We start from the raw sequence: 13074 nt of genomic DNA on the forward strand, positions 1-13074 counted from the left end.
CTAAATTATATTAACGCAAATGTTGTTGCTAAACTGACCAATCGGCCATGTTTGTTTTGGTCACGTGGGTAACTTAACGCTGATTAATGCACTGCGGTTATGATAATTTTTGTTTTCAACGAAGTCTATTTTACAAACCAGTCAAATGAAAATAATACCCAGCGAAAAATCGTAGTCAAGGAAATGAACCAGTCAAATAAGCCCAATGTGTTGAGGCCTGTCCAGAAAGCAAAATTTTTTCCCCGAACGCCTGCTCCTTCTACCCCATCAGTCCTTATGCCTATGCTTCTAGAAGCACTACTGATTGATAAACAATACTTACAAATATAATATATATCAATACAATCTTGCAGTAATATTCAATTGTACATATGTGTGATAAACATAAATTATAGGACTATAAAAAAAAAAACCAATATTTTTATATATATTATAATATTCTAGAACAGGACCAGCCCTCTGTCAAATATTGTTACATATTTTTATTTATAAATTCAATTCAAACTTAAGAATACTTTGTACAGATTCTTGAGAAAAATCTAAGTTTTGATGAGGAGCAGTCATAATACTGTACAGCCACGCTTAGCCTTACGATTACTGTAGTTTCTCGGTTTATTTTAATTAAAAATAATCTTATTATATTATATGGGGCTTGCAATTCCAAACCCAGCATCAGTGACCAAAAATAAGAACATTGGCTTTTTAATATTTTTCATATTCTCCACTTTATAGGCTTTAAAATGATAGGTCATTTACTGGAATCTATTTACTATTAACAAAGTAATAAAAAAACGATCAATTGTGCGCGCATAGCATCGGGTCGGCCGACAACTGTTGGATGCACTAAGTGCCTGCTTTTAATGATGATCTGAGTAAAATTCTGTTTAATTACATCTTCGCTTTTGAAATTTATAGCAGCATAGGCACAATATTATTCAATGAAATCTCAAAGCTGACTCTTCAATTATCCTAAAAAGACCCATACATGTTGAATCTCTTAAAATATATGTTTGATAAGAAAAAGTTAATGTTCCAATGGAACATCTTTTCGTGGCAATACTGGTGGCGCCCTCTTCGGTCGAGGGGTGATCTTTGGTTTTGATGGTGGAGAACTTACTGTAGAGAAAAGAAGACAATTTAGAAATGTCAGATTACACAATCACATATAATATTATTATGTTGACATTTACCTCCTTGACATTATTGTCATCCTCATCACTATCATCATCAACATGATAAAAATTATGATCTGGTGAATAATCACCTTCGCCATCACTACCGTCAACAGCACAATAACAGTCACCATTACCAACACAACCATACCAATCACCACTATCATCACCATCATCACCATCATCACCACAACCATACCAATCACCACTATCATCATCATCATCACCATCACCAACACAACCATACCAATCACCACTATCATCATCATCATCATCACCATCACCAACACAACCATACCAATCACCACTATCATCATCATCATCACCATCACCAACACAACCATACCAATCACCACTATCATCATCATCATCATCATCACCAAACCACCTTCACAATTACTATCACCATTAGGCCAAGAAAACTTGTTCAGAAAATTTTTTTTTAAAAAGACAACTTACTCTTTCCAGGTTTAGGTAAATTTGGAGAAACAAGAGGAGGACAATTTGATGTTTGTTTTCTTTCTGCTGGAATTGGTGTGTTTTTTTGTCTAGAGAAAGCTGGAGATGGGGCAGATAAAAATGCTGGTTTGTCGGGGGAAATGTTTTTTGGTGGCCTAGGAGGGGGAACAGAAGGCTGGAGGGCTTCATACACCATGACATCTTCATTTACAGCTTCCTCTGTGTCAGACATGACAGCAAGGTATGGTTCATCATCAGTGGGTGTTTCTTCTGTGACATCACTGGATGATTGGTAAGATATAACTGGAGGAAATCTGGGCTGGTCTATATCATAATATACTTCTGGTGAATCTCTGTCCATGTCATGTATGTCTTGGTAAACATCTGGTGAAACCCTGTCTATGTCATGTATGTCTTGGTAAACCTCTGGTGAAACTCTGTCCATGTCTTGAGACATACCAGGAGGGAATCTAGGCTGATCCATGTCATGGGACAACCTGTATTGTTGGGACATTCCTGGAGGTAACCTGGGCTGGTTCAAGTCTTTTTTCAGAAATGTATACTGTTGACCATCTGAAAACGAAATGATAGTTTAAATGGAATATTTGGATATAGAGAAATAACATTAAAATATTACTAATAATAAAAAAAAATCCAGTTCATACATAAATCTCACACAAAACAGGTTATATTAATTATCTATATTAAACATCATGATAATGAAGATGAACCCTTGCCTAGTCAAAAATATTCTTGATCTTTGAATCCAAACGCTGCCAAATAAAATCGGCCCAAAGTGCTTTCACTACCCCGTAGCATTCGGCATTAGTACGGTCTCTGAAAAATATTTACCATGTAATCATGGTCTACTTCAGGATGTGGCACCAATGGGTTGAAAGTATGCCAAGTTTGTCATGGTCAAGAGTGGTAAGTCAAGTGCTACCTTTGTGGATATTGAGTGCTATCTCTAAATTTGGTAGCAAGTCTTTGCAGAAATAATTATAGCTCACATCTGAAGACTTGATAAAATTCCGCAATGACATTTTGTGACCCATGTATGGAACAGCTTAATGTGTAAGTTAGTTGATAGTCTAAACCAGTGTTCCACAAACATTCAGACTGATGACCCAGTAGGAAAAATTTAAAATTTGACCAGGAAGAGTTAAGCCTATATCATGCATATGTTAGGCAACACACATTTCATTTCAGTGTATTTACCTGTTCTAGTTTATTATAATTTTTTTTACCTACTGTATGTGTCATTAAATTTGTATTAATTATTAATGAATACGTATTTTATACAGTCAACTTCAACACTGAATATTATTACAAATAACACATATTTTCATGTATATTGGTGACAGACAAAAACTAGCTGATTTTTTAAATGACTTCTGTCAAGTTTGTGACCCAACAAAAAATGTTGGCGACGTACTGATGGGTCATGACCCAAGGATTGCAGAACTTTGTGCTAAATTATGAAGACTTTTAAAATTAGTTAACTTTCACTGCTGCTCCCCTTGTATTTGAGCTGAAGGGCTAAACGATACAATAGCACGCTATTTTTCAAAAGAAACATTTCATAGCCTTGTGTGTAATATGGCCCATAGCCTGTAAAATAACGGGTAAGCAGTGATTATCTCCCAGTGTAATGCTCAAATCATAACCAGACGAATTGCAGTGAAACCAAGTCTTCAAAGTTTCTTGAGTTATGCCTAGTGTGTTTCATACTGAAGAAATGCGAATTGAATCAGTTTGACGATGTCACAGGGATTCCAAGTATCCCTGAAATCGGGATAGCATTCCGCACTCCCTCAAGTAAGCAAGAAACTCCTGCAAATTCATAATACTTGCATGTTTTTACTACTTTATTATCAATTGTCTCATGAAAGTCAGTGCTAAAGGGTATTGCCATGCGCAGCAAAATTTGTATATATTTATGTATTTATTTATTGAGGTATAAAAACGACAAATACAAAGCGGTAGCACAAAGCTAAATTGCTTGCATTAACAATACATATAACATATAAACCAGCATCACCTTACAGAACAAACATGACAAATACCTCACTGAAATACACAAGAATTACATGTAAATTAAGAATACATTAATATTAAATTATTCAAATAAAATAAAATTATACATATTAAGAAAGCCTATTCAACCAGATCTCCCGAAATGAATTTCTTCCAACTTGGGACCCCTGATGACAGTGTCCTGCCCCGCCATAACGGGTGGGCATAAAAATGGGTTGGATGGCCAAAGGGAATTTTTGATTCAACACTGAGGGCCACCCCAAAAATTAGATGTTTCCAGTGTTCTTCCAAAAACCTTTATGCACTACTTTTATACCACTTTACGCTCAATTTTATTGTTACTTTTTAAGATGACTGGAAATGGGCTGTGCCTAATGGGTTGTATTTGGCATGATTTTCTTCCAAAAAGAGCACGGACAACTTTGTCAGTTGAGCTTTATGTTCTGTTCAGGTTAGTGATTAATATCTTACCATTTTCATATGAACTGATATTTGGAATGACATAGTTTTCATCATCAGTGTTACTCTCATTCAACGCTGTGTATTCATCATCGGGGAAGTCATCAAATTCATCATCTTCCCGATACCTTGGAGGAACATTGGGAAGTGGTCTTGCATTACTCGCATGTTCTTCTGTTAAGCACTCTGTAGAAGCAAAAATTTAAAAAAAATATGTCCTTGCAATTCAAAGAAATGCACTCTGCAGGAGAATGCAGTCGATATCATTTGTCTGTTCACTGTTTAATCCAAACTAATCCAATCTAATCAGGTCATTTATAAAGCGACTTTCTTTGCAGATACTGCTGCACCCCAGAAACTCAGGCACCTCACAACCTACAGGCAGTCATGATCATTGCCTATTCCCAAGCACAAAACAAATAACATGCACTAAAATTCTGCAACTTCCACTCAGAGTACAATGAACTGCAGTAATCAATTTTTGATAAAACAAGTGCACGAACGGCTGCATGATGACAAGTGTCATGGTCGATAAATTTGTGAATCTTCCATAAGTTACGAATATGGTACTTGGTCGATTTACAAAATAGACTGAACTTGACTTGACAAAGACAACGTGGAATCAAATGCGAGACCAAGATTTTGGACCAATTTATTGGTAAGATATGTGAAGTTCCGTAAGTGACAAAAAACCCTGTTTAACGTTTAAAGTTTAATTCGTTATTGGATGCATTTTGGATGTTGACCATAATCATATTATTTTTTAATGTTACAAATTTCAGTTATGTAAATTAGAATCAAACAAACTATGCTGATTATCACATGTAAAACATACACTTTGCACTGTATAGTAGGATTTGGTGATATTTGGAGAAGACCATGTGTTATCAATGTTCAATCATTTATTTTAAATTTTAAATTAAGACTCACTGATATCGAAAGACAAAAGTTTCACCAAGATATAAAAACAATATCCAGACTACATTACTATTGCAATTTTCAAAATGAATGTATTTTATCCAAATACCATACCAAAATTAATAATTATAAGCATAGAAACATATTAAAAAAAAACTTAGTTTAGGAATTTTATCCCTTAAAATAGAACAGTAAAATTGCTAGAAATAACAGGACTTGTAATATGTAAACATTAAATTGTATAGAAGATGAATATCATTTCATCTTAGTTTGTCCATTTTAAATCCTATCATAATTTATCAACTAAAAATATACCATTATGAATAATACAGAATAGTCAAATACATTTATGATTCATTTGAAAAAAGAGAAAGCATATTATAATTTCAGAAAACTGCAATAATGTTTTATTCTTTATCATGTAAATAGGCCAGAGGCCTAATAAGTACAAATAGATGTGCCTAGGAATGAACAAATAACTATTTTGTTTGTTAGTATTGAACTTGACAAATGTTGTTAACCAAATATATTTACTCATCTTGTATGTTCCGATTTCTCTAAAGCTGGGCACTCACTGAGCCGTATGACTGTCACACGACGAATCCAACTCCGCTCCCAGTGAATGCTAGATGATGTGACGTCGTATACTGACCGACGGCATTTTGAACGGATCGTCATTATAAAAGATCCTTTGCACGCATATCGTTGCATTGAGTTCTTCATAATACAGTGAGAGCCCAGCTTAAGGGTGTTTACGTTCCCTTTCTAAGGCACCTCCAGACCGGAGGGATACGCCTGGCGTGTCCAACACCGGGTGTACATTAATCCATGGCATAACTAGTGAGATGTCCCGACTGTGCGATTAACGAACGCTAGCATAAGTATTCTATTCGCGCAAAATATTTGTATTCGTATGATTGTGTGATAATACTGGGGCGGATTGCTATAAAACGGTCTTAACTGGTAGTCTTAACTCCTCGAATAAAGCCGGCTTTATCACTTAGACGGTCTTACTAAAGTCATTCCTCTAAGACCATTGCTATAAAACAGTCTTCCTTAAGACTGCTTTGAGTATTGAAACGCAAACAAGCACTCCCTTGTAACGTAAGTTTGAGGGAGACATCATGCATGCTCGACGCACGCAAATGTATCGAAATAATGTAAATAAACGCTGTAGACCTATTTTTACAGACGCTGAGAAGTGTGCGGAGTATTCATCATTCGATTCTCCAACTTTGATGATCTAGGCCTAGGTCTTGTCATTGCACTGTTGAATTAATCAGCAAAACCCCATGATAAAAATAATTTAAGACCAATTTAAGCCTCCTCCGTGTAGACTTTAAAATTTAAGACGGCTAATGGGTTAGACCGCAGTATAGCAATGGTCTATAATTATAGACCAGTAGTGAGGTCACGATTATAGCCGGCTAACCGTTAAGACCGTCTAAAGACCGCTTATAGCAATCCGCCCCTGGTGTTTGCTACGCTGTGCACAAGTTCACACAACTCGATTAACGTTATGCAGCGTAAGTCGTTATGTCTAAACATAGCCTAAGCCATCATTTAAATCAGAGTGCAAGTGCCATTTAAACCACCAAGCTACAGCTTCACTCCATAATACCATAGACGATGTCAGAAAAGTAGGAAGGACTAAATACCTTTTGAAGTTTTATGTGAGAACTTCGACAGTTTTGCTCCAATGTTGTTTCCTAGTGAGCCAAATAAACCATGTTTTGGGTGATCGTTTGGTGAAGATGTTGCTACCTCTAATGTTGGTCTGCGAGAATATGGAGAAGGGACTTCAGGTCTAATTTCACGTTCCGGTTTGATCTCACGTTCTGGTTTTTGTAAATTTAGCTTCTGAAATATGTTTTTGACAAGCAACTGATTATCTGAAAATTTCAAAATGAAAATTAGTGAGTAGGTGCATATGACATGACCATCGGCATCAATAAAATCAATTAAATACTATTTCCCTGGGCGCATGGCCCCCACATGGGCCCTGAGAACCCCAGCTAAAAGCATACGCTTAAGGCTCAAGGATTCCTTCTTTCCATTCTTCTCCCCACCCCACTTTCAAGCACGGATGATCTTCAAATTATCATCATAATTATCACTATTGTAATAATTGTCAATTATTTACCAAAAATAAGAAATTTACCATCTGTAATTTGATCTTCAAACATGACCGGTTTCCTTGGCATTTCCTCAGCCATCTGAGCCTGAGCACCAAATATATCTAGGCTAGTTTTGGCAAAAGTAATCCATCCTTGGCTATAGGCGTCAAGAGCATCTTTAATTATTCTGGCCTATTATAAGATAAAAACAGTATAAAGAATAGTGATTTTGAAAGGCAGTCAACGAAAGTGGTTTGGAGGGCAGTCAGGTAAACTGGTTTGGTAGACAGTTAATAGATAAACTGGTTTGGTAGGTAATCAGGTAAACTGGTTTGGTAGGGAGTCAGGTAAACTGGTTTGGTAGGCATTCAGGTAAACTGGTTTGCTAGGCAGTAAATAGATAAACTGGTTTGGTAGGTAGTCAGGTGAACTGGTTTGGTAGGCAGTCAGATAAACTGGTTTGGCATGCAGTTAGATAAACTGGTTTGGTAGGTAGTCAGGTAAACTGATTTGGTTGGCAGTCAGGTAACTGGTTTGGCGAGCAATCAGGTAAACTGGTTTAGTTGGCAGTCAGGTAAACTGGTTTGGCGAGCAGTCAGGTAAACTGGTTTGTAAGTAGTCAGGCAAACTGGTTGGAAGACGGTCAGATAAACTGGTTGGATAAGCAGTCAGGTAAAAGAGTTTGGTGGGAAGTCAGGTGAATTGGTTTATTAATCACTGTCAGCAGAACAAGTTTAGTTTACCTAAACTGGTTAGGTAGGCAGTCAGTTAAAATGTTAAGTTAATTACAGACATCATTGAATGGTTTCATCATAGCATCCATGCATTTTTTTCATTACGAAGGTTTTAAGCACTGAATGATTTATCTATAGCGTGCATACCTTTGTTTGTAATTAACCGTTTATTCATAGCATGCATAAATGTTTACTTTTAGCATACAGTGTAAATATTTGCATTCAGAACAATTAAAACAAATACAAAATTTACCTTTTTTGCATCTTTTATGAGAAAGGAGAGATTATAAGAAAAATTAGAAAACATTTCAATGATCAAAAGTCAGCACAAAAACTGTTAAATGAATAAACCAATAAACAAATAAATTAACAAATCTACCTACATATTTCAAATTTACTAAATTTATATTATGCATCCATGTGTCTTCTTTTTTTTAAATTTTGGATGAAAGTACACAACAAGTAAGAGTATAAATACAATAATTAAAAAATTAGAAATAGTAGTCATTGCTGGAAATGTTTTCTCTACCCACAATTTAAAAAAAGGAAAAATATATAAACAAAAATAGCACATACCTTTGATTTCTCAAATTCTGTTACAGAAGTGTTCAGTTCGTCATCCAACCGACTCTCTTCTTGTTCTGCCTGTGATAAAAAAAAATAATAGTTAGATATTCACTCCGATTATGTAAAACTAATGCGGCACCAGATGGGGATCCAGACGTTCACATCGCTCTCCCCAGCGAATGTCAGAGTCAGAGTGAGATATAATATATTAAAAAAAATATAAAGTGATTGTAGTGCCTGGCGGTCTTGCGTATTCCAACTCTTTCTGTAAGAAATGCCACCTATCTCAGCCAAAGACAAAAATGTTGACAAAATATATGCAATACTTCTTTTTTATTGTTTAAGTATTCATTAAAAAGTGACTGTAATTGAATCGGCTGTGCGATGTACTGTGATAACATATACTGTTGAGATTTTAATTATTTTGATTTATGTCACATTGAATGGTTAATCAAAAATCAATCACAGGAAAGATAGACATGTATGTTGATTCTTATAACTTTATATTTTTTAAAATTTTCATTATATTTTATTTCAAAATCACACTATAGCAAAAACCTATGATTTTAATTTTAATTTTTAATTAATTATTATTTCATTATTTAACAAATGCTATGCAAAAAAAAAAACAAGTCTTTAATGGAGTAGCCTAATTTTAAACCTAACTTAAAACTTATGAATACACTTTCTACGTCGGTGCGTGCATAAAATGTAATTTCATGGAAACTGGATCTAACATGTGTATAATGGTATTGATAACAATCAGAATTCTCTGTACTATATTATGCTAAACATTTAAAGAATGGACTTGCTTATGTTGTGGTCATATTAGACTGTAATATTGTTAAAGAAGACCATTTCAACAAACAACATAAAATATATTCTCACATAGGTGCATCCATAAAATGTAACTTCCTAAAATTTCTGTACTCTACAGTATGCTAAACATGTGAAGAGTGAACTTCCTTATGATTTAGGCCCAAGGAAATAAAAATTTGTATGGGTCTGAAGGCACATGATAAAGTGTTCGGTTTAGAAGTTAAAGAGTGCACTTCCTTATGTTGTGGTCATATTAGAACTTAATATCGTTAAAGGCCATTCAATAAATAACATAAAACATACCAAAATTTTAGGTTAAACTTTCCACTTCGGGGCATGCATATAACATAATGTTTTGGATATATGAGATTTTCATGATTCAAGAATGTACTGATCATATAAATTGTAGAAAATTACTGTTGTTCGACTGTTAAAATGCAATGAAAATGTGACGACAATGATAATGTAACCAGACATCCAATGCTAACTCAAGCTACGGGCCTCGGTTGACTCGTCAAACCAATTGCGCCTATTAATTAATCTTGTACAGGAGCCTGTCATCACCTAGCTACAGAGCCTCCTTCTCCTCCTCATCATCATCTTCATCATCGTATTTATTAATTGTCCATGGTAAAGTAGGGAAAAACTATGAATTCAGAGTGTATTCATTCATTAATAGATGTCTCATAATACACAAAGTGCATTTCGAAGAATTGGAATCAAAGTACTGTAGGGCCAGGAATATAGGTTTGTCCAACGACACACACACGTTGTTCCACAATCACATGTTGACGTACATATACGCTATCGATTTGTGCGAATTTAGCAACAATATATAAGTACTGGGTTATATATATATATATATATATAAGGCATTGAAACGAGGAATTAAAGCAACGAGTCATGTGGACTATTAGAACACTAGAATATATTTCAAAAGAAATTTTCGACCAGTCCTCAGTTACACATATAATCAATATTATTATGATAGGCTTGTTTTAAGGGCCAATTATCACATAGCTTATGTAACTTAGCTATGTGATAATTGGCCCTTAACTCTAAGCCTATCACAATAATATTGTTTATATGTATAATATATCTCTTGTATAAGCCACATTTTGTCATTTAGTTTTGTAAGCTGAAGAAGACCACAGGACTAGTTGAAAATTTCTTTTGAAATACACTAGTGTTCTATAGTCCACTTGACTCGTTGCTTTAATTCCTTGTTTCAACACCTTTTACATAATTTCAAGAACACACATGGATTTATGATGATTTCACCTAGATCATGGCGCTATCCCAAAACCTACCAATTGTAACTCAGCCTCTGTTGTGTCCAAGCGTTCTGCTTTCTTTGTTTTTGCCTTCTTTAAAGCATTAACCTTAAAGAAAAAAATAGGATTATTTAATATCATTATCATCAATAATATCAAATATCAGTTCCTTGTTTGTTTGTTTTTATTGTTTTTATCACACACATAAAAATATAAATTAATTAACGGTAAACATTACAACTAAATTTAAATTTTCAAAACAAAATCAGAAAGAAAAAGTGTGTAGTAGGAGGTCAAAATAAGTTTGTAAAACAAACCTTAAGACATGACCACCAGTCACCAACTGAACCCTGGACGAGGGGCGGCTAAAACCAGCGCCGATGTTAAGGCTGTAGTTAGCGGCACCCCCGTCTTATGCTCGGCCACTCAACTCAACCCAATTAGATAACTTTTTTTTTCCCTTATCATGTAGGTTTTTGTAAACATATCTGTGCAAATGTAGTATTATACCCATATATGGGCAAATCAGAATCCCGATTAGATGACATACTTTTTTCAATGCTCTAATATGGATGATTACAGTACCTTTGACCTTAGCCTGTTGACCTCATTTGTCTTTGATTCCTTCTTCTTTCCTAATTCACATAGTATTCTTTCTTCTTCCTTTATTCCTTTGTACACTTGGCGGTACTTTACACACTGTAATAAGAATACAAGAGTGAGAATACTATGAAACTTTGAATAAGAATTAGAATACGAACAGGAAGATTGAGAATAGGAGTGAAGATGAGAATGAGAATAAGAATAGGAATGAGGATGAGTTTGAGAATGAGAATAGGAAAGAGATAGAGAATAAGAATGGGAATAGGAATGAGAATGAGAATAGGAAAGAGATAGAGAATAAGAATGGGAATAGGAATGAGAATGAGAATAGGAATGAAGATGAGAATAAGAGTAGGAATATGAATTAAGATGAGAATGGGAATAAGAATAGGATTGAGAATAGGAATAAGACTGAGTATAAGAATAGGAATAGAATTGAAGATGAGATGAGAATAAGAATGGAAATGAGAATTACAATAGGAATAAGAATGAGAATGGGAATGGAAATGAAAAGGAGAATAGGAATAAGAAAAAGAATGAGAATGGGAATGAGAATGAAAAAAGGAATGAGAATAAGAAAAGGAATGAGAAAGAGAATGGAAATGAGTATGAGAATGGGAATAAGAATAGAAATAAGAATGAGAAAAGGAATAAGAATGACAAAAGGAATGAGAATGAGAATGGGAATGAGAATAGAAATGAGGATGAGAATGGGATTGAGAATGAGAAAAGGAATGAAAACGAGAATGAGAAAGAGAATGGGAATGGAAATAAGAGTGAGAATAGGAATAAGAATGAGAAAATTAATGGGAATGAGAATAGGATTGAGAATGAAATTGGGAATAGAAATGAGAATAAGAATAAGAATGAGAATAGTAAGGAAAATGAGAAAAGGAATGAGAATTAGAATGGGAAAAGGAATGAGAATGGAAATGGGAATGAGAATAGGAATGAGAATGAAAATGGGAATGGAAATGAGAAGAATAAGAATGAGAATAGTAAGGTAAGGAAAATTAGAAAAGGAATGAGAATTAGAATGGGAAAAGGAGGGAGAATGGAAATGGGAATGAGAATAGGAATGAGAATGAAAATAGGAATGGAAATGAGAAGAAGAATAAGAATGAGAATAGTAATGACAATTAGAAAAGGAATGAGGATGAGAATTGGAAAAGGAATAGGAATGGAATGTCTTTCTGTGTAAACTTCTTATTCTGAAAGTGCTTCGAACTGTACTGTATAAATACTCTAAATAAATAAAATCTATTTTGTACAGTGCTTTGGTCTCTGGGAAAAGCACTTCATAAATCCAAATAAAAGAAATAAAGATATAAAATAAATGGGAATGAGAATTTATTTATTTCTGGATCTGTTTACAGTACTTATCTAATCACCAGAATGTTTCATTATTTAATTTTTTTTCAAAAATTTATTATTGACACAAAAAGATTTTCTTTTTAATTTATTTTTTGACATGTAATATTTTATTTATTGATAATTAGATATGCATTATACCGCAAACTTTTCTTATTTATATATATATATATATATATATATATATATACATTTTAAAAGGCAAATGGGAAAAACCCATAAAACAGCAAACGGCCACATGCAAAACTATTTAAAATTAAAACGGAACAGTAGAGAAAATCCAATCAGAATGACAAAATAAACTAAGCATCCATTGGAAGGAATCCCAATATCTGCAGACGGATCCGTTTCGGCCTTCCAGGCCTCATCAGTGTAGCTAGGGTATAGACCCAAACAAAACGTTCGACTAGCTTAGGTACGGCCAAAACTAGTCCAACAACTGACCACTAATGATTACAGAGCAAATAGCGGAATACAAGCTATGTGGCTCAGTTCCAGTAGATGCAGAGAATCGAAACGGATCCGTCTGCAGATATTGGGATTC

The 13074-nt window shown here is 34.4% G+C and overlaps 1 protein-coding gene across 2 annotated transcripts in view; it reads right to left on the reverse strand.

Moving 5' to 3' along the window:
• Positions 1–472: 472 nt before the first annotated feature.
• LOC117109059 overlaps positions 473–13074 on the reverse strand; it is a 20750-nt gene continuing 8148 nt past the window's right edge. For both annotated transcript variants that reach the window (XM_033251287.1, XM_033251289.1), the window contains exons 4-11: positions 11142–11255; positions 10593–10664; positions 8473–8541; positions 7207–7354; positions 6704–6937; positions 4140–4313; positions 1632–2204; positions 473–1116 (exon numbers count right to left, since the gene is read on the reverse strand). In XM_033251287.1, the coding sequence (XP_033107178.1) occupies positions 1025–1116; positions 1632–2204; positions 4140–4313; positions 6704–6937; positions 7207–7354; positions 8473–8541; positions 10593–10664; positions 11142–11255 (1476 nt within the window). In that variant the 3' untranslated portion in view covers positions 473–1024. The remainder of the gene's footprint in view (positions 1117–1631; positions 2205–4139; positions 4314–6703; positions 6938–7206; positions 7355–8472; positions 8542–10592; positions 10665–11141; positions 11256–13074) is intronic.

The sequence above is a fragment of the Anneissia japonica genome, unplaced genomic scaffold (genome assembly GCF_011630105.1).
Source record: "Anneissia japonica isolate Jap-2015-1 unplaced genomic scaffold, ASM1163010v1 scaffold1863_len523710_cov156, whole genome shotgun sequence".
Taxonomy (NCBI): domain Eukaryota; kingdom Metazoa; phylum Echinodermata; class Crinoidea; order Comatulida; family Comatulidae; genus Anneissia; species Anneissia japonica.